The sequence below is a fragment of the Rhincodon typus genome, chromosome 16 (genome assembly GCF_021869965.1).
Source record: "Rhincodon typus isolate 14 chromosome 16, sRhiTyp1.1, whole genome shotgun sequence".
In the NCBI taxonomy this organism is placed as follows: Eukaryota; Metazoa; Chordata; class Chondrichthyes; order Orectolobiformes; family Rhincodontidae; genus Rhincodon; species Rhincodon typus.
The window spans coordinates 43,036,686-43,059,724 of record NC_063347.1 but is presented as its reverse complement, the minus strand read 5'-3'; the positions used below and the strand labels follow the sequence as shown (position 1 = coordinate 43,059,724).

At 37.9% G+C, this 23,039-nt stretch overlaps 1 protein-coding gene across 6 annotated transcripts in view; it reads right to left on the bottom strand.

The window, feature by feature from the left end:
• Positions 1-394: 394 nt before the first annotated feature.
• Positions 395-23,039, bottom strand: part of LOC109933177 (serine/threonine-protein phosphatase 4 regulatory subunit 2) — a 56,409-nt gene continuing 33,764 nt past the window's right edge. For 5 of the 6 annotated variants that reach the window (XM_048606314.1, XM_048606318.1, XM_048606315.1 and 2 more), the window contains 6 exons: positions 8,396-8,489; positions 7,431-7,468; positions 7,261-7,341; positions 5,898-6,038; positions 3,848-4,095; positions 395-2,238 (listed from right to left, as the gene is read on the bottom strand). In XM_048606314.1, coding sequence (XP_048462271.1) covers positions 1,946-2,238; positions 3,848-4,095; positions 5,898-6,038; positions 7,261-7,341; positions 7,431-7,468; positions 8,396-8,489 — 895 coding nt within the window. In that variant the 3' untranslated portion in view covers positions 395-1,945. The remainder of the gene's footprint in view (positions 2,239-3,847; positions 4,096-5,897; positions 6,039-7,260; positions 7,342-7,430; positions 7,469-8,395; positions 8,490-23,039) is intronic. The other variant, XM_048606319.1, reaches the window with a different exon arrangement.

Here is a 23,039-nt window from a genome sequence, read left to right as displayed (position 1 = left end):
CACCTCTCTTCAACCATCTTCCATAGTGTTTTGTTTTGTCACGTCACATTTAGAATCTCAGAACACAATTCCTCAACCCAGATTTTCAACTCAACTGGTTCACAAGCAAACAGATTACTAAAAATAATCCTGTGGCATAAGGAATTCGCCACGTTACACAGAAGAAAGCTGCACTGGAAATCATGCTTATGGTATAAAGATTTCAATAAAAAGTTTGCTTTTCTTTCCCACGCTCTCATACAGCAGTGCAAAGAACTTGACTTTTACAAGCAGAATTCAAGAATTCTTTAGAAAAGGGAGAAAATTCAAGTCCCCTATACAGTACTGTTAAAAATTCTGCCAGTGGCATTGACAACAAGATGAAAATTCAAAAACTTTTTGCTGATCAGATTGGTTTAAAAACTTGTGAAAATTATTGTTTAATTAGCAACGTAAGATGCTCTTCCCAACCACAGGGCTGAAGAGAAACAATGTTACAGCGCTTAGGCATCCTGTAAAAAACTTTACATACTGGTTAGGATGAAGACTCTTAATTCTCTCAGTGAATTTAAGATCCCACAAAATTATATCTCCAGAATATTCACTTTAACAAGTGCAAAATACTACATTCACAGGAAAGACAAAACTGTCAATCTTGTAGATTGTCAGTTACGTGCAGTCATCATGGCCTCTGGCAACCCTGTGCAAATTTTATCAACGGGAACTGGAGTGTGTCTCCAGACTGTGTCCAGATATAACATTTATTGCTTTATATGAATACTGTATTGAAAGCCAAAAGCATTCAGTTTACACACAAATTATACAATTATAGAACGTTTCACAAAGGCAGTGAACAATTACATCTACAATTAATCTACAAAATCTACTTACAGAAATTTAAAAATTCTAAATATCAAAAAGTACAGTTGTCAGAAACAAGTACAAACAAATTTTGACAGCCAATAATTGTGATCAAATGATTAAAGGATTTTGAATTTACAAGATGAATATCAGAAAACATCAGAAGTACAGATGAAGATTTGTGCTGAGTTATCATCTCCAAAAATGTACAACCACTGGCTGTCAAAATGTAGTAGCATGTTCAAAAATATTTCATTCACTTCAAAATTTTGTACAAATCATGGTGGTTCAATGCACCCCCTAAAATTGCATGACCAGTACATAAGATCTGGCACAAGACTAAATTAACAAGGTAATTGCAGTAGATCTTCGATGTAGTCAGTGGTGTGTGTAACAGTGCTGTCTGCATGTTACAAAAAATGTAACTGAAAGGAACTTATTCAAATTTACATATTCTAACCACTGAGCTTAAATTGAGTGATTTACCTCCCCCACACCTTTCTCTGCTTGAACAATGAATCAAAAAAAAGCATTTATTCTGCAACCAAAACAAACTGATCTTGAAACAAGTCCTAACCTTTGCTGTTTCACATTAACGTGAACCACACACTCCCTTTAGATTAATGAATCCCATCAATACCGGACCAGAAGTAAATGAATGTGATGCATTGTTTTTGGGTTTTTTTTTTCCTGGAATGTGTCTTCAACCTGTTGTTTGATGTATTAAATGTTGAAACAGTGACCATATAGGAAATGTAATTTTTCCAAAGAGGTTTAAAAATGAGACAAAAAATGCTGTGGTAAATGGCCTAGTTCAATGAATTGGAAAACAACTCGACAATTATAGTTTTACCTTCCAGTTTAAAAACTAATTTAAAAAATCTATACACAAAACCACTGATTTGACCAAACAAAAAAGCGGGAGCAGTAGATGAGACCTGAAGGAGCTGGTTTCACAGTTCTCACCTTGTACAGCTCTTCCAGGTTTTTCTTGGAGAAGGTTAGCCTCTCCTTCTCCTGGAAACAAAGGTCCACTTTATTACATAAAACTTTATACAGTGTAAAATCAACACCTCATGGAAAATGCTGCAGAGTATCTCAATATTTAGTCCTGTTCCATTGGTTCTTCTGTAGCATCTGCACTATTCTCCATTGGGCTCTCAGAAAGCATGTCTGGAGTTTCGGGAGGTGTGGCTGGTTTTTCTGTATCACTGTAGTCCACACTGTTACTAACATCGTCAGTGCTTTCACTGATTTCACTTGCCTTTGAAGTTAATGTCTTGGTTGGCTCAGTTTGGTCCATTTGATTTTCATCTGAGGCTTTGACATTTCCAGATGAAACTTCAACTTTCTCTTGCTCAGATTCAAACATGGCTTTTACTTGTTTGCTTGAGGGCTCTATAAATACACAAAAAGCCATCAGATCTCACTTTTGTGTTTCCAGTACTGCACAGCTGCCAACTTTCAGAGATAAATAAATTGAACCCATTACAAATAGGGGAACAGAAAAACAAATTGATGGGCAAGCAATTTCATGTATTATTGTTAAAAATAAATTTACTTCCAACAGATTACCATTTTTACTTGTGATGTTTGAAACTTGTGTGCATGGGGAGGAGGAACATGAAAAAAATTTGTAAGATTTATGCTAGAGCCAACATACTAATGCAAGAACTTCACTATTTGTTTCATCACTACACTATGAAATTAGAGTTTACATAGACACAACCCGGAATCTAATCACTTTTTTGTATCTCAATGGATTAAATATTAAAAGTCACTCAAAAGTTTTCAGTAATATATTAATTGAATTTAGTACATCTTCTGGTTCGCAAATCCAAACATTACAGAAATTACCTCTCAAATCTTAATATGCAGTAAGAGAAAGAAAATAATGCTTGGAAAGGTGGAGAAGATACCAATTGAAATGCAACTTTTAAAAGGAAATTGGGTGCATACTTGAAAAAAGCATGACTATGGGGTAAGAGCAGGGTTATTGGTTAATGGAGAACTCTTTCAAAGAGCCAGCAGACATAATGGGTCAAGTAGCTTATTTCTGTGTTTACAGAACTTGAAATTCAATTAAGTTCTGTCACTTGCTGCACACATCACAAGGAGCAAACTTGACTGGATACTTAAATCACAATGGAAACCTTCAGTGTTAGATAAGACTAAAATAAATAAGGTTTTGAAACTTGATTTATGCACCGAATCAAAAGCAGATAACATTGCTTAAACATTTGAATAAGATTTATTTCACAAGAACATTCATGATCTCCAACAGCAAACTGAAATGCAGGCATAAAGTCAATTGTAGTAAGGGTGCACACTGTGCACTCACTAGCAAGAATGCAAAGCAATGATATAGATTTAATCCAGCTGCTTGGATTCCTAAGTATTCAGAGGAATAGCTTTGCTAAATTTATGTTTAAGACAATTATACTACAAGCACTGTTCTAAGACCAAAGCATGACTACTTCTGATTGATGCCCATATTAAAAAAGAAATTACTTAAATCTTTTCACTTCTCCCAGGAAATTATCTAATTGACAGGGTGGGAAGAATTGTTCAGCCATTGTGTTGGACAGGCTAAATGACCAGCTTTTTATTTGTCTGTACGTTCATACTGTTTGCAAGCAAATACAGAGATTTGTGAACCTGTAACATTTTCATGGGAGACAAAAATGGAAGAACACATAGGTCCGACATAAAAGATTCTTAAATACAATGCAACACTTTTTATTGGCCACTTATGAAAGTCAGTACAACTTCAACTACTGTAAAGCCCTTTGATACAAAATTATTTTTAATATTCTGTATTATTCTTTACTTCCAGGTTGTATTTCCAGTTTTCACTTCTCACCTGATTTTGTTGTACATTAGTGGAATTATTAATCTACCTACTAATCTTCACTATCACTTTCCCATCAGTCAAATGATACAAGAAATTAGAAAATGATTCTAGCTGGTTATAATACTACTCTATATTCAGGAAGGTACACAGTACCTTGTTTATCTGCATTGACTGGATCAATCCATTCACTATCATCTTTGGTTTCTTCCTGCTTTGCTGTGTTCTCAGTTTCCTCAGGCATTTCTGAAGAACTTTCAGAATGTACAGGCTCCTCTTCCTCGTTTTCCGTATCAAATTTCAGCCGTTTTACCTCTGGTGCCTCAGCTTCCATCGTGTCCTCTAAATGTTTATTTTTTGAACAGTTACTCTGCGCGTTGTCTCCATGGGAAGTTGGTGAATCACTGTTTAAAAACAAAAAATGTGCAGCCATTGTAAAAATTTTGACAAGACTCAAAGACTACTTGAAGATGTCAAGAGGCTTAGGCACATAACCAACTTTAATCATATTGACCATTATCTTCATAACAGATTCCTTGTTATCTTTGGGCCTGTACACAAACAAGATGCATTGTTCCTCCACTGTGGCAAACCTTTTTGCCACAGTTGTAAGGTTTTATATTTACAGGTTGTAAGGCAAAGGCTGAGTTTTAGAATAGGCAATGTAACATACGATGTACTATTCTCCAGCTAAAGTATTTAGTAAAGCTACCGAGTTCATTTCTTGATGAATACTAGGTTGTTTCTTCCTGCTCAGGCAGTTATCGGTCTAAATTCCTGGCTCCATCTCACAAGAAGCTAAGAAATGACTACTTGTTGGCAGGTTGTTAATTTAGACCAAAACGTCAACTTTCCTGCTCCGCTGATGCTGCCTGGCCTGCTGTACTCCTCCAGCTCCACACTGTGTTAGCTATGTTAACTTAGATGCTGTTTCAGGATCAACTGTGGATCAATCGGGAGCACATTCACCCGAGTCCAAAGGCCACATGGAAGAGTTCAGCACAAAAATCAAGGGAGACACTTCAGTGCAATATTATGGGAGGGCTTCGTGATCAGTATGATGTCTTAAATCGTGGCCCTGTCTGCCTTCTCAAGTGGCAATGGAAAAAAAAACATGCTACGACATTTTGAAGAGTACTCTTGGTGGCCTGGCCAATAATTATTCCTCAATCATGAAAAGTTAACTATCAAGTCATTTTTTTGTTGCTGTTTGTGGGGGGGGGGGGGGGGGGAGCTTGTGTGAAAACTGGCTGCTTCATTTTCTGCATGGCAAGTGACCAGCCTTCTAAAAATGCTTTAGAAATGAAGGCACTATGTAAATCAATGCCTTTGCTTCTTAAAGATGTATCATAATCCATAAGTGTAACATAAATAAGCTGTAAAGAGCGTACACATACATATTTTGAGCAGACCCATATATACCACAAACTCAAAAAATGGGCTTTCACATTTACTTTTGAAATAGTGATATACTTTACGTCGAATAGCACCCTGCATAAAGTTGAAAGTAACACCTTTAAGTGCATTACATTGTCTGCTTCAAACAGAATCCATGTATGCAGCAGGTTAAAGAAATATATTTACTATAGCTCAGCGATATCGAAAAAGTGTGAGATGTGACATAAATTGCTTCTTGTAACGGACAAAAAATTCAAGTTGACACAAACTTGCTTTCTGTGACGAACTATTATTTCATTAAATATAGAGGGCTGATCAAGTATAATGAAGAACACAACATCAACTTTCAACCAAAATGGTAAATTATCAAGTAAAAGCTTGAAGGTTAAAAAGTGAGTAATTTTAAAATAAAGCACATAATTCTGAAGTACAATTGGATTGGTTCAAATACTCCATCAAGGTTTTATAGAATGAACACTATTAGAAGAAAAGTGCAGATTAAATTGATGACATTTTTGAGAATGAGAGATTTGATCCAGACTCCAGCAAAAACAAAAAAGTATTATACTGAATACAAGCTAGAATTAACTGGTTCTACTCTCGTATTCTGGCTTCATGACAAATTGCATTTTCGATTGAACTAGAAAATCTAAACCATTGTTTGCAGAAATTAATAATTTATTTTGTTCAATACCATGAAGAACTTCAACAGCATGATATGTCCAAACAGCTCAACACAGAATATGTTTTAACTTTCCAATATTTATGTGAAGGTCAACAACTTTGTTCAAAGATATGGAAAAAATACCTGTGCGATTTGTCTTCCGGTTGCTGCACATTAATTTCTCTATCAGAGCTGTCTGGCAAACCGTTTGTCGTTAAAGGGCTTGATAACGAAACTTTTGATCGACTGAGGGGCCTTGGAGTACCAGGACCATTGATATTAGATCTGAAAGCAAACCAAGCACTCCAAACTTAAGATTCTGAACTACATCAGGTATACACGCAAGTGACTCATGATCCAATTAGACACTGCAACCAGAAATTAGTTAGATATTTTACTGCAAATACTGAAATGTTCAAAATCATTTCATCAAATGTATTTGGTTTACAAAAATAAATGATCTTCCAAATTCAGTATCAAGCTAAAAAGGTTTTTTTTTAAATTTCAGTTAAAATTCATGCTCAATTCAAACAGGTTGAGCTATGAAATGAATTCAGATCAACAAACCATGTTACCACCAGAGGGCCCTATATTTTGATTATTTTGCCCCAGAACTTCAAGCAGCATCAACATATTAAATAACTCATTTTGTGAATGAAAATAAATCTAGGAGCTCAAAGAAAATTAAAGCCGTTTTAGGCTTAAAGAAATGCCAACTTACATCTAAGCTGAACCAAAGGAACAACTTCAAGACCTAACGTTTGGCATGACATAATACTGAGCACAAAGTTGGGAGGTGTGGCACCAGACAGTCGTCATATTTTTCAGATACAAATGGTATTTCACAGCTAAAACCACTCCCATATTTGTTTTGCACTTGCATTTCACTAGTTAAATGAATTTTGCATGATGTTTCTCGCTCATTGCTGCTTACTATGTTCAGATTTCCTTTCCTCCCTTCTTTCAATTTCTACTTTGCTGTTGCTGAGGAGCTTAAAAGGACCAATACAGCAAATGCCCACAGGCACGAATTCAAGTCTGCTAATAATTCCCTGTTCAATAATGACTTAGTATCTGGTGTCCTCAGAAATGTAATTGTAACTGCGGAACCAAGAAGGTAATTTTCACCAAACCCCTCAACAGATGTTAAACAGAGTAAAAGCTGAAATTTAAGGGTTAAGTGTACAGCCAAATGTAAAATGTTACAGCTATTTCCAAAAGAGTCATAGTGAGAATAGTCAAGTCATAGAAGTAACTTATGTGCAAGGTTAATTTATTGGGTGGTAGATAAAAGCTTCAATTGAAACTATGGGCTCTTCCCATCAATACTATCTGCTACATTTGACAGAAAGTCAGTATTTCACACCTGGGCAGCTCCGTAAGCATGGTTTTAAAGCAAACTTATCATGGCAACTAGCTGCTTTCTCCCTTTAAGGATCAGCACTGTTTCACCACTCCCTTGGAAACACTCAACAGCATCACAAAGAAAACTTGCACTGTGGCTCACCTGTCTGTATACCCAGTATGGCTTCCAGACAGCATGATACCATTCACTCGATTCAAACTATTTGAGCCGAAGTTGCATTTCCTGAAGAAATTATGACAAATTTTAAACCATTGAAGTATTAAACAAATTGAGTAAAAAGCATGAACCATTAAATATTTAAGTTTACTTACTCTGTAGAGGGATACACACAGCTAACAACCATAACATTCTGTAAATGTACAAAAAAGTGCATGAGACTAAAGGCAAGAATTTTCTACATCTAAAATCTGACTGACTCCACATAATTTATCAATTACAAAACATTTCATCTGCAAAGTCTTAGTGGTAGAGAATTCCCAACTTCCCCAGATATTCTAGTTGAGATCAAGAGCGCCTGAAAAATTTCTCCCCAGATGGAAGAAAACAGACCAAACCAAGCTTCGTGTGCTATTTGTCAATACTGCTCATGACTAGTGAGAAAATGAGCAAGAACAAAAGAGCATGAAAAAAATTGCAGACATTATTTCTGTGGAAATATGTTAACCTAGGACTGGTTATGTCACAAAATAACAAGAATTACATCAGGGTTTAAGGGTTAAATTCGAACAACAGGTTGTATAAACTTGGCTTGCATTCTTGACTTTGGGGACATCTAATCAAGGTGTTTAAAATGATTATGAAATTTCTATAGCTTTATATAGAGAAATAATTTTCTTTGATGTAAGAGCACAAAACAAAAAAGGGCCTATAACCTTAAAATCAGAACTAGATCATTCAAGATCAGTAAACATTTGTTCCGGCAAAGGATACTGAAAGTCTGGAACTTATTTCCCCAAAAGACTTTGGATATTGAGTGAACTGAAATTTTTAAGCCAGATAGATTTTTTTCTTTTAAAAGGTGATATTAAAGGCAGAGCAGTCTTGAGTCACTAAATGGACTACTGTGTCATTACACATCCAAACAGGTTGATTAAAATAATTAAAAGACAATTTGAGCGTGAAGCTAATTAGCTCAACAGCAAGAAAGGCCATCAAATTAAAAGAAAAACAAACTCCAAAACCCATGAAACACAGGTAAAACCCAGGTTTAAAAGGGCACAGCGCAAATGAGGTCATTAGTAATAAGATGAAGACTAGTTTCTATATTCTTGGTTACCTTTTCAACTCCCCTGAGAAATTTGTCTGTCCCAGTGTAATTCTTCTTAGGATCCGTAAGCAGCTCGCATAAACGCTGGATAGTGAAGGGAATACTGGAGATACAAACAAATATTATGTATCAACAAGAACATGCAAGAGTTGGGGTAGGTGAAAGAGAAATGTTTGGGAGGCATGGCAGGCATTTTCAAAACAGAGCATAATTTTAAGTTTATATTGAAACTTGTTAGACCTTTTTTTTTTTAAAAAGGCAAAAAGGTTAGCATTGGAGTTTCTTATTAGAACAAGAAACCCAAGTTCTCAGATGCCATTCCTAATTTGCCTCCTCATTCACAAATCTTTCTCTTAGAGACATTGTCTGTTTTTGCTGTAGTTGCTATGCAAGCCAAAATCCTAAAAGACTAAGAGAACAGAAAAGCCAATCCATGTTTATAAGAAAGTGAGTAAAGGAAGTTTTGCTGAAGCTATCGCTTGATGTCTTCAATGGATCCATCTTACATTAACCATCGATGTCAGTTTGTCTCAGAAGTAGCACAAGTTAGATGGTCACGAACGCAGGATCTCAGCGTATGAGGCATACTGTCACTTCACTGCAGTACTCTACAGCACTGCTCTCAGATTTGAATGGTGACAATTCAAACCAAGCTACTCAGGTAGCTCTTTTTTATATCAGCTTTCCTAGTCTCCGAACCAATATTTTTCTCTCAACAAGCATTATAAAAGATGAAACTAACTTGTCATATTTTGTTGCTTTTTTTTTGCAAAACCCTCGCCTCCACTTGCATTACATCACTGATAATATATTAAAAGCAGGTCACTGACTGCAAAGGTCTGCAGCAATCATCACAACACGAAAGACAAGTTTTGTTCGATACTTTATTCTGCAGCTTGAAGTTGAAGATAAAGTTAACACCATCCCCAAACATAACTTCAAAGTCTGACCCTAAATCATAAAATTTGCTTCATTCTCCAGAAAACTACACAAATTTTAGTCTTAAGACTTGGTTTAATTTCAACTTCCTATTAAAATACACTACCTCAAATTCCACATTTGCTAAACACAACAAAAATGAAAAAAAATCACAACAGAAAACTAAATCTTGCTTCTGAACTCAGCTTATGATTCTTCTGAATTATGACCCTTGAAACTTGTTATGAACTCAAAACTAAATTGGTGGCCTTGGTGTGTTTTCTGTCATAAACTGAACAGCAGAAACATTTTATCCGTTCATACTGCACAGTCACTTGCTCCTTTGAAATTGAACCACTTGATCAGTATCCCAAATTGTATTCTGACCTGGTTAAAAATGGATCTTTACAGAACTGACCAACAAATACCTGCCTCTATTTTGAAAGTCAAAATCCAAAATATTACACATCATACAACTTTTATCATACCTTTTCCTCAATGACATAGCTCGCTGTGCACTAAATGACTTCTGGGTTTCCAACATTACACGTGACTTTAAAATCAGTACTTAACTGGTTGTAAAAGTACTTGAAACATTGCAGTCATGAAGATTGCTACATGAGAGTCTCATTCTTTTAATGCCAACTGTAAAGATCAAGTCACTTGGTACACAGATCCCAAGATCTATGTATGCAAAAGAAATTCCATATTACAGAATGGTATCAAGGTTATTTTGCTGAAATTTGATCGAAAGTAAAAAAGGATGAATTTAGGACAGAAACAAGATTCAAATTCCCTTGTACAGAGCATATCACATAGCAATTCTGTACAGCAAGACTTAAAAATACCATCATTAAGATCAGTCGACACGATATTACAGCAGGATGTCTTTGTAGAGAAACACATTAACAGCAGACACGTAAAGCAAAAAGCAAGCTATAGTAAGTTAGTCACAAGGCAGAAGCAATATTCCGCCCCAACGCCCTCGCAGTTTAGATTTTGCAATCAAGTAAATTCTGTTACCTAGCACGGTGGGGGGCAGCATTCACAAGTTTAAAACTGCCATTTGTGCCCATTTCTTCAAGTTTTCCATAAAGACTTCTATGTTTACTCACGCTGAGTTACAGATCAACCAAAAACTTGCTTGTGTCTGTTACCAGCCAAAAGGAAGTATATAAACCTATCATCTTTCCTTTCCACCTCCGCAGATAAGCTGTTTATTGAAAAATACTAAGAAATTTTAAATTTCTTTTAACGAAAAATAATCACAGGTACACGAGGACGCCATTCAGCCCAATGCGTCTGCACCAGCTCTACAAACAATCGTGACTTAATGCCATTCCTCGGCCTTTTCCCCATAGCCTTGCATTGTTTCTGCTTAAATTATCAACTAATGCATTCTCAAACTTGAATGCCTTAACCCAAATCGAATAGTTACATGGTGTCAGTTTATCACGAATAGGCCAACACAACACAAAATGTACCTGATGACAAGTTTGATGCAACCTAGGTGAACGGGTATAGTGTTATCAGAAGTTCAACATTCTATTGTGACTTTGCGTAACAAGTCAGTAATCCTGCTAGGTGGTGAAAATCTGGTTAAATACCAGCTTTACATCAGACTACATGAGCAACATTATTACACCAAATGGACAATAGCAATAAAATTGTGCACCACTAATGTCCAGAAACAGCATTCTGAGTGCTCTTGATCTTTATCTGAACAGTTGCACAAGAACAATCCACTATGGTAAATATATCAGCCTCAGCAATGGCAAATTGCAATACTGAAAGCAAAGGCACCAGCAAGCTGGTATACATAAATTTCCTGCGCAGGCTGAACGAAAATATTCAGTCATGTTATTAAGTTTTAAGCGCTTAAAATTGAAAATGTCATGCAACAGAATGCCACTGACTGAACATTAACAATTAAGAGGTGAATTTGTCAATACAACACTGATTTGCCCATAGCATCAGGCAAGACAGCCAGTCAAGGATAAACATGAAAACTTCTGAAAACAAACCATTGAGATTTGCCTTGTAAATATCAGCACTATTTGCTCTGCTGGGACAAGCAATCATTCATTCATTATTTAAATAAACTTTTATAAATGCAAAACTAGGAACACAAGTATTTTGTTTTGAGGTCAAGGGGCAGAATACACACATGCACAGCAATAACCCACTAGTGGCTCAATGCAACATTTAAATAATGAAACAAGCAAAATCCACTCCCACTACCTTGAAAGGATTCCACAACGTCCAAAAGCTTTTAAACTATCGTTAGTACATCCCTATTCTGACACCCTCTGGTCTACCGACTTCTATGGTCCTGCATGTTCTACTGGTGCAAACTCTGCAGCACTTCTGGCTGCCAAAAGAACACAGAGTGCTTTTGGTTTTCTGGAATTGTGTTGACAGGTTAAGAGATCATTTGTATTCCCTAAAATTTTCATTTAGTTTTATGCTACATAATGAAAATTCCTGTGCTGACCCTGTCAGGTGACATCTGTGGTCTGGCTAAGATCCAGTCCTGAGACTGCTCGATTATGAAGGTATAACCTGTGATGTAAAAATAAATTTCAAACAGAGCTCAAAATAGATACTCATTACAAGGAATGCAAAGTATCCCAACAGCTAATCATTTAAAATTCATGCAATGAAACTGAAACCTAAAAATTTAAGACCTAAATCTCAAAAATCAAATATCAAATGACTATTTTAATTTAGTGATTCTGGCCAATGCAGTTAAGTGAAATAATAGAATCAAATCCCGACATTGTGGTAAGAGGTTATTCGGCCTACCCTCCAAAACCCTGTAACCTGCAGATCCCTGGACACTACGGGGCAATTTAGCACATCAATCTATCTAACCTGCACGTCCTTAGACTGTGGGAGGAAACCCACACAGACATGGGGAGAATGTGCAAACTCCAGTCACCCAAGACTGGATTTGAACACAGGTTTCTGTTGCTGTGAGGCAGCGGTGCTAACTAATGAGCCGCCATCCATCCCAAGTAAGTAGACAGTTTTATTTCTAACGACATACTTGCACAGAATGTTTGCACGTAGAACACATGTAACAGTCTTCACTTGCAAGACCACCACTGGAAAGACTTCAATGTAACAAATAGATCTTTATGAATACCAATTAATTTGAACGTCTACAATCAGTAACAAATAGTAAGTGAGGGTGATGTGGGTTGGGAAGGTTTGTAAGTGTATTCGGGGGCTGGGAGGGAGGAATAGAAGGTGGCAGGGGAGAGAAAGCAAGTGCCAAAGAGGAGACTAGGGGGTTTGGGAAGGGGTGCTGTCAAGCAACTAAATTGTAGAAATTGTTTAAGATGTATATATGTTAATCTATCATATAAGAACATAAGAACTAGGAGCAGGAGTAGGCCGTCTGGCCCTTCGAGCCTGCTCCGCCATTCAATAAGATCATGGCTGATCCTTTCGTGGACTCAGATCCACTTACCCGCGTTCTCACCATATCCCTTAATTCCTTTATTGTTCAAATAAAAATCTACTTTTTTTTTTAAAAAATGTTTACTGAAGTAGCGTCAACTACTTCACTGGGCAAGGAATTCCATAGATTAACAACCCTCTGGGTGAAGAAATTCCTTCTCAATTCAGTCCTAAATCTGCTCCCTCTAATCTTGAGGCTATGCCCTCTTGTCCTAGCTTCACCTGCCAGTGGAAACATCCTCTCTACTTCTATCTTATCTATTCCCTTCATAATTTTATATGTTTCTATAAGATCCCCCCTCAATCTTCTGAATGCCAATGAATATAATCCCAACCCCCTCAACTCCGGAATCAACCTAGTGAACCTCCTTTGCACCCCCTCCAGTGCCAGTACATCCTTTCTCAAGTAAGGAGACCAAAACTGCACACAGTACTCCAGGTGTGGCCTCACCAGCGCCTTGTACAGCTGCAACATAACCTCTCTGCTTTTAATTTCAATCCCTTTAGCAATGAAGGACAAAATTCCATTTGCCTTCCTAATTACTTGTTGTACAATCAGTACAGACCTACCTTCTGTGATTCATGCACAAGGACACCCAGGTCCCTCTGCACAGCAGCATGCTGCAACTTTTTACCATTCAAGTAATAATCCTTTTTACTATTACTCCTACCAAAATGTATGACTTCACATTTATTTACATTGTATTCCACCTGCCAGACCTTTGCCCACTCACTCAATGTATCTATGTTCCTCTGCAAAGTTTCACAGTCCTCTGCACACTTTGCTCTGCCACTCATCTTAGTGTAATTAAATACCTAACATTGGTGTGCTGCCTTATCGTTTTGGCTGGCATCATGTTAACTTTCAAGTGCTGAAACGGAGTCATGTTTGAAAATAGTTGAGGTAGATTCTATGATTCTGCAGTAAACAATTAAAAAAAGTACAACCGCTGAAAAGCATCTGGTACAAATGAAATGCACTCGAGGTTGCTCAAAAAAGTAAAGGTTGAAAGAATAGAATGACTGATTGTAACCTCTCAATTCTCATTGGACGTGGGAGCAATGCCGATGGATTGGTGGGTTGTTAACGTTATTTCACTATTCAGAAAATGCGTGCGCAAATTCATTCCGAGAAAATAGTGGTGGGGAAGTTGATAGAAACAGTCAGGAATAGAATAAATTTTCATTTGAAAAGAACAGTCAGCATTAACAGCAAACCTCATTTGATCACTTCAATGAATTTCTTGAGATGAAAGAAACATTGTTCTTACTTAAATGGATTTTTGGAAGACATTTAAACGTTTTTGCAATGTTCTGCAATCAGCAGTTGGATAACTTGCTTTATTGGGAGTTACCTCTGATTGATTAATTAATTGCCTCATTTCTAACATTGTTAATCTTTAAAATACCAGCATGAATGAAAAATGAGGTATTAATAATCTAGCAAAATTTATTTAGTTTTTTAACTAGCCAGAAGCACAGTTCTCTGCTTCACTAATAAAACTGCTCTCATTCAGTTATGATAGTGACATCTATCTGATAATTAATGCAAAGATGCTGCCCAGCATGGCCTATACATACAAAACCAAAACAGAAGAACAAATCTAGTTAGGCCAACTAATGCTTATCAACATATTTCTAATCCGTAAAGTTTTTGAAAGAGTCAATAGTGCCATTAAGAAGCACCCACTCACCAATAGGGAGAGTCAGTCGTAGAGCATGGAAACAGAACTTTTGGTCCATCTCATCCATGCTGACGACGTATCCAAAACTGAACTGGTCCTATTTGCCTGCATTTGACCCATATCCCTCTAAACGTTTGCTATTCATATACGCACCTTGGTACCTTTTCAATGTTGTAATTGTACCTACCCTACCACTTCCTCTGGCAGCTCATTCCATAGATGCACCACCCTTGGTGTGAAAAGGTTGCCCCTCAGGTCCCTTTGTTAAAACAATTTATAAATTTGTAAGACACCAAGGGGGCCTCTTGTGGCACGGAGTGGGGAGTACCTCCCCTAGACTAGGAGTTCTGGCTCACATCATACAAGCTCCAGAGGTGTGTAGTAACATTTCTGAACAGGTTGATTAGAAAAATAGGTTAAATAAAAATTTAACAACCAAGAGATGAAGTCTCCTGTGGTGCAGTGGTGGTGTCTCTACCCCTGGACCGGGAGGCCCGGGTTCAAACCTACCTGGACCAGAGGTGTGTAGTAACATCTCTGTACATGTTGATTAGGAAAATAAGTCATTTTTTCTTAAATTAAAACACCAAGAAAGGGCTCTGGTAGCACAGTGGTAGTGCCCCTACCTCTGGACGAAGTGGTGTGGAGTGAAGTCCCATCTGTGTCAGATGTATATAATGACACCTCTGAACAGGTTGATTAGAAAATACCCTTTCAACCACTAAGCAGGGACACTGGTGATGCAGTGATAACGTCTCTATCTCTAGACGAAGTTAATTCTGCTGCAGAGATGTGCCAGGCAGCACAATGGGTCAGTGATTAGCACTGCTGCCTCTCGGTGCCATGGACCCAAGTTTGATTCCACTCTCGGGTGACTGTGTGCTGAGGTTTGCACATTCTCCCCATGTTCGTGTGGGTTGCCTGCAGGTGCTCTGGTTTCCTGCCAGTCTAAAGATGTACAGGTTAGGTGGATTAGCCAGGGGAAACATAGGGTTACAGAGACAGGGCAAGGGGCTGGGTCTGCGTGGGATGCTGTTCCGTGGGTCAGAGTGCACTCAGTAGGCCAAGTGGCCTGCTTACACACTGTAGGTATTCTATGATTCGACAATGACATCTCTGAACAAGTTTGATCAAAGGTATTCTGACTAATTTGATTTATCCAACCAATAAGCAGATTAAAGTCACCCATAATTACAGATGTTACTTGACCACATGCACCTCTGATTTTTTTTGTTTCATGCCATTCCCAACATCACCACTAAAGTTCGGTGGTCTACATACCAGACCCACTAACATTTTTTTTTTAACCCCTCTGTATTTCTCAATTCTACTCAGATTCTACAATGACTAAGCTAACATCTTTGTTCAACACTGTTTTGATCCTCTTTAACCAGTAATGCAGCTCCACTATCTTTTCCTTTTGGTTTGTCTTTTGTAAATACTAAAAACCCCTGAATGCTTGGCTCCCATCCCTAGTCACCCTGCAACCATGTTCCAGAATTCCAACTACATCATACCTATTAGTATCTATTTGCATGATTCATTAATCCACTCCATGCATTCAGGCAAAGCCACACAGAATTTTTTTTTTTTTTTTTTTAAAACAAGTGGCAAAGAAAACAAAGCTTTACTAATCTACTATTACAACATTAAATAACCCCCCTTTAAATGCAAAACAAGATAGATGGTTTGACAAACATTATGGGTGGAAAACCATATACAGGAAAACAGAATTCTGAAGATCAAAATTCTAGATCACAAGTGTGGGTTAAGTTGCCTCAATCCTTTTGATTTTAGCAACAACTCGCTACTGTCTATAAAGCAATGGTTTTCTTCAATTTGATGCTTTATCAGGTGGACCCAAGTCCACCTTTTAATTCACTCAGAGGGGAAGGAGGAGGATACTTACTGTTTGCCAGCTCTGGATGGCTCTGACTGTATTCTACCACCAAATTTAATGGCTGTCATCAGGCAGTTTTTCCTCAACTCAAAAACTTGTGGTGCCACTCTGAATTAATCAAGTAATAATGTCACTGCTAAAAGCTACAATTTGCACCACCTGTTTTTCAAATTGCAAAATTGTTAAAGCAGTATCCAACTTCCATTCTAGTTTATAGACCAAAAAGGAAAGATTTGGCCCCTTGCACAACCAGAGGAAGTAGTTGGCTTAAATAGGTTGGATGCTCTGAAAAGAAAACTTGATTAACACATGAGAAAAAAGGGAATAGAAAAAAAAAGATCAGAGACCTACATGAGGCAGGGATGGGAGCAGACTAAGTTTAATGCAAACATAGATTAGTTGAGCTGTTCTAGTACCGTGTGTTCTATTTATTAATTTTAAAAAGCTGATAAAGTATCATGTATTTGCAAGGTATGTAAATAGCATGAAGCGTGAATACTAAAGTAATTGAGGCAGTAATATCCAAGAAAAGCAATTCTTGGGGCTTTAAGATTCACACATGGGTCAACTGTTGTCTTCTGGACAGAATTTGCCAGGGGAATAAACAAAGATAACTTTCCGGTTCAAACTAAAATAACAACCATACAACAAATCACAGCTTGTGAATAAAATGGCATATGTGCTACAAAGTCTATCCACATCATAAATGAAACTGATGAATCTTCAAATGGAATCAGAAGCAGGCCTTTTACGTAACATTACTTGTGTAACTAATGTGTAGAGCCCCAGAAATTGGAGAATACTTAAGCAACCTTCTTACTGATATGATGCATGAAGATCACCTCATTTGAAGCATCAAAGTGTGATTTTGGGCTAGATAAGTCAGCTTTACTCATGGTAAAACAAGTACCTGACTTCCAAACCAGGTGACGGGGAATTACACGATATAAAAAAAAAGCAAAGGGGATAATTTAGAGAACATTGGCTCAGAGTTTGCAGTAATTGTGATGCTATCAGCATTCATTATCAACAGGAAATCTGGTAGCAAGACACTGGTGTAGCCAAGTTTGTAAGGAGGCAAGGCAACTCTGACAGCAACATTCTGACATGCACAGTCAAAAAGAAAAACGCAAGTTGAAGTTATTGTGTTCTTCCACAAACTTTATAAACAATTACTTCAGAGACTTGGCATCCACATTTGTGACAGTTAGCCATTGGTTGTCCAATGGACACTATAAAGATTGAAGACTTCGCTAGTCTAAGTGGAATTTTATATATACATCAAGTTGCAGTCACACGGATGTTTTATTGTTGGGGATTGTCAAGATTACATTAACTCTTGAATTTTTTTCTTTGTCTCTACCTCTTTTTAAATGCCAACTTACTTCGCCTCTCCACTCACTTCATACTCAAACTTACACTGCTGGCTTAGAATCCACATTTCAGCAAGATTTCTTCAAGCTAAATGTTTGCAAATACCAGTAGAAGGTGCTGCACTGTTTCAGCTCTTTTTAACATTGCAAATTACAATGCCAAGGACATTAAAAAAGTGTGGGGCATTCAGAGTGTAATGAACAGCAAGTGTTGTTTACTGTGACCACAGTCAGATTAAAAAGCTTTTTTAACCTCTACAGTATGAAACCATATACAGAAAGGGCAGAGAGAGAAAGACTGGAACAGAAAACAAAATTGAAGTTTACACGGAGTCTGGCCAAACTATTTTACTTATACTGTCCTCCTGATCAATCACATTCCTTTTACCACAAATGCAGGTTAGAAAATAAAGTCTCCCTGTACTTACTATCAGCTTACTACTTTTTTTTTTAAAAAAAAAGGTAGCATCAGGTCTGATACACAAATACCAAGACGTGTCATACCTGACCAAACTACAAATCAAAAGGTCTTACAGATTTACTCCTCTGCTACAAATGAAATACATTATAGCAGATTATATACACTAACAGCTTTTTCTTACCTTGTCAAAATAATTATTCCTCATAGACATTCTTGGATAGCGAACAAGAATGGGCTATTTGAACACAGGAACCACCAAAAACAGAGTTCAACAGTCTACAGCCATGAACGTGCATTTTCAGTCATATTTTAAGTCCAATCACCAGTACATTATTTTATCCATTCTTGACTTAAGGTGACCCAAAACCAATATATCTGATTCTAAGAAATGTTTGATAAAGAACTCAACTAAGATTGCAAACATAATTTAAATATAGCTGCACCTTCAGTCACAAACAGAGGAGGGAGCAGTGAAATCAAAGTAAGCTTGGAAGAGTCACAGTAGCAGATTTTGACACTACCAAAAGGGTGTTGCTAGCAGTGATGGAAATTTTCCATTTAATAAAGCAAGCAAGCGTTCTGACCATATCTAAATTGAAATTTAAATAAAGAATTCATTTGGTGGCCCCTGCAGTAATTCAGCATAGTAAGAATACTAATCAAATAACATGGACCAGAGCATTTTCAGGTTCAAGCATGGATCTGCACATATTAAGCTCAGAGATAGCAGGACTATAAATGTCATTAATATTTCAATCAACATAAAATATTTGATCAAAAGCTTCTAATTTATCCTAAACTAGCATTATCACTTTTATTCCCCATTATACTGCACTCCAAGAAGCTAAGTTATAACAGATTCCAAAAGGAATTTGTCACCTTCTTAAAGGCACAGGATTTTGGAAATAATTGCAGTGAATTTAGGTACTTGGTTATGGAGCAACCTAGTGAACACATCTGTCAACTTATGATCTTATAAAGATAGATGGTGGGAGATAGATATAGGTACAGATACAGATACAGGGTGGGAGAACATTTGTATCACACCATTCCATAAATGAACCACTTGGTGAGCTAGTTGCTCAGCCCGTATAAAGCAAGTCCAGGTAAGGGTAGCCAAGCAGATCTGCAAATAATTAAAAATAATTAGATCACATATGCTAAGGGCAAGCAGAAAGGCTGTGAGGTTAGCTCTATTTATCTTTTAGAAATCCAACAAACTTGGAAGAGATAAGATAGCTACTTAAAACGCTGATTGAATGGTCAGACAAATGGACTCATTATCTTCATCCAATCTCATGTCAACGAGCTAAAAGCAGCCATAGCAGCTTCTATTTCAAGCTAAGTCTTTCAGTTAGACATACTTTTGACAACACCTTTCAATCTAGGCCACTAGCACATGGTAGGATAGGGACAACAAATGCATCGAGACAAACCACCTGAAAGATTCACTCCAAGCTACAAACCATCCTAATTTTGAGCATATCACCAATGCTTCATTGTCGCTGGATCAAAATCATGGAACCCCCTTTCCTAACAGAACTGTGGGTGACCCTGTGCTTAAGTACTACAGCACGTAACCATCATCCTCACCAGGGTAATAAATTCTGGTTTGCACAGCAACATCAAAATCACAAATAAAAAGAAACAGGTAGTGATACCCCATTCAGGGCAGCATTTATTTGCAGAGATAAGGTTTCAGGTCAATGATCTTATATCAGAACTGGGAAAGTTAGCAAAGTAACAGATTTTTAGCAAGTGAAAGGTAGAAAAAAGGTCCATTTTAGGGTGGTAAGACAGGAGAGATTAAATGGGGGAGAGGGGAGAGAACCTCCTGGTATAACACATTAATGGGACAAGAAACAAAAGATGCATGTTTAGGCGCCATGACTGGCAGAATGATTAACAGCTGCAGGGGGAAATAAGGCAGTGAAAAACAAGCTAAACTAAAACCTGTAAAGACATCAATGATCGAACTTCAGCTAGAATATTTCACTTAAGCAACAGTGACAGAACTAGATCTCCATTTATTCATTTCAATTGCAGTATAGGAACTCCACAGCTATCAGAAGGCGTTCACCTTGTTCCTTCACAATGCAGCAGCCAAGGTGACCTCTTGGTTCTTTATTTTTTTATTCATACATGAGATGTGGGCATTGCTGACTGAGGCAGCATTTAATGCCCATGCTTAGATGCCCTTGAGGTGGCAGTGAACTGCCTCCTGCGCCAGTACAATTCGTGTGTGGTAGATAGATCCACAATGCCCTAACAGAGGGAATACAAGAATTTTGACCCAAGGACACCAAAGGAACGACAATATATTTCCAAGTCAAGATAGTGAACGGCTCAGAGGGGAACTTTGAGGTGGTGGCATTCTGTTGCCCTATCTCCTACATGGACGAGTTTGTAAGGTGTTGCCAAAGAAGCCTTTAATTTCACAGAATCACTACAATGTGGAAACAGGCTCTTTGGCCCAACAAGTCCACTCCGATCCTCAGAGCATCTCACCCAGACCAATCCCCCTAATTTACACATCGCTGAACACTATGGGCAATTTAGCACGGCCAATCCACCTAACTTGCACATCTTTGACTGTGGGAGGAAACCACACAGACATAGGGAGAATGTGCAAGCTCCACACAAAGGGTGGAATCGAACCCGGGTCCCTGGTGCTGTGAGGCAGCAGTGCTAACCCCTGAGCCACCGTGCTGCCATGCTTCTCGTAGTTGGTACACACTGGTGGTGGAAGGGAGTAGATACTTGTGTTTGTTGTGCCCATCAAGTGGGCTGGTTTGTCCTAGATGGTGTTGAGCTTCGAGTGTTACTGGAGATGCACTCAAAGAGGCGCCTGGTCATAGATCGCTATATTATGAGGAGTGGTGAGTGATGCTGAACATTCCCATTCCGACCTTCAGATGGAAGGAAGGTCATTGATGGAGCAGCTGAAGTTGGTTAGGGCAAAGATACTTCCTTGTGAAGCTGAAGAAACTTGAACAATTATGATCATCTTATCTTTTGCCAGGTATGACCCCAACCAAAAAGGGGCATTCCCCACAAGATGCCCACTGATTCAATTTTTCCAGGACTCCTTGATGCTACACACTATCAAGTACAACCTTAGTATCAAGGGTATTCACTCTTGCCTCACCTCGGGAATTCAGCTTATTTCCATTTTTGAACCAATGCTATAATTCAATTAGGAGCTATGGGGCCCTTAACAAAACCAAACTTGGCATTTGATGGCCAGTAATTGGCTAGCATTTGTTCTGCTTATGTACAGGATATACCTGGGCAATTTTCCACATTGTTGGGTAGATGCCATGTTGTTATAGCTGTAGGGAGGGCTTGGAAGATATATGGAAACCACGCAGAATGGACTGGCAGCATCCAGTCACAATCCTAAATTGAAGGCAGCGGTTCAAACAGCTGATGGCAAAAGCAATGTTAGCATTTATTTCAAGAGGGCTAGAACAGACATGCAGATATGTACCGCTGAGGCCACATTAGGCTCTGATCAGACTGCATTTGGAATAGATCAGGTCTGGGCCTTGTATCTAAGGAAGGATGTAGTGACCTCGGAGGGGGTCCAGAGGAGGTTTACAAGAATGATTCCAGGGATGAAGGGCTTGTCACATGAGGAGAAGTTGTGGATTCCGGTTCTGTACTCAATGGAGTTCAGAAGAATGAGGGGGAATCTCACTGAAAGTTACAAAATATTGAGGGGCCTGGACAGAGTGGACATGAAGATAATGTTTCCACTAGTAGGACAGACTAGGACCTGAGGGCACAGCCTCAGTGAGGGGACAACCCTTTAGAACTGAGATTGAGGAATTTCTTCATCCAGAGGATGGTGCAATTGTGGAACTCATTGTCACACAAGGCAGTGGAGGCCAAGTCATTGAGTGTATTTAAGACATAGTAGATGATTAGCAAGGGGATCAAAAGTTATGGGGAAAAGGCACAAGAATGGGATTGAGAAACATAATAGCCATGATCGAAAGATTGAACAGACTCAAATGGATCGAAGGGCCTAATTTTGCTTCCATATCATATGGTTTTGTGCATAAATTCACGTGGTATCGGTCACAGGGCAACAAGGGTGAAACACAAGCAGCAAAATGGAAAAAATATGTTGCACTATGGATTTCTGTTCGACTAATGAATTCACAGAATTGCATAAAATAGAGCACAGAACTGGCCAAGCAATATTGGTGTCAATGTTCCATTCAAGCTTCCTCAACAAACTAGCAGCAGAACTCTCCCATTTACTTAACTAGAGATTCTTTTTGAATATATCAATAGGATTACTCAAATATTCTATACTAGTGACCTCTATTTTATCCATAGTCTTAGCAAAAGGAGTTTTCAGAATTTGAGATTTGATTTCTTGGTTGTAATCTCTACTAAAGAGTTTCATATTTGAAGATACTACCAGGTTATTTTCCTTGAGACCTAGTCTTCATCTTTTCCTAATGAGAACAAGCTCTCAATTGTGGTAACATTTTCATTTTGTTGAATAACATATACCAACGCCTCCACTTCATTTTTATGATATGGTAACCAGCATTAAACATTAAAGCATTACTCGAACGCAATTTTAGCATCATCTTTGAAATCAAAGGAAGATCATCTCGTGTGAGCCAGGCACCTGCTACTTCCTGGGAGGCTCTCTCCTTAAATGGGACTGCCAAATTTATTGGCAAATTCATAGCCAGAGAACAGATATGGATCAGATCAAGTCTTGAACGCTCAATTCACATAATAATTACAATATTCTTTCTACAACATTTCCCTTGAATAGTTTGACAGGTGGAAAGATGTGGGGTTAAAATAATGCTGCTAAACTGTATGATGGACCATGAATTTAGAAATTTTTTTTTTTTTTTTTTAA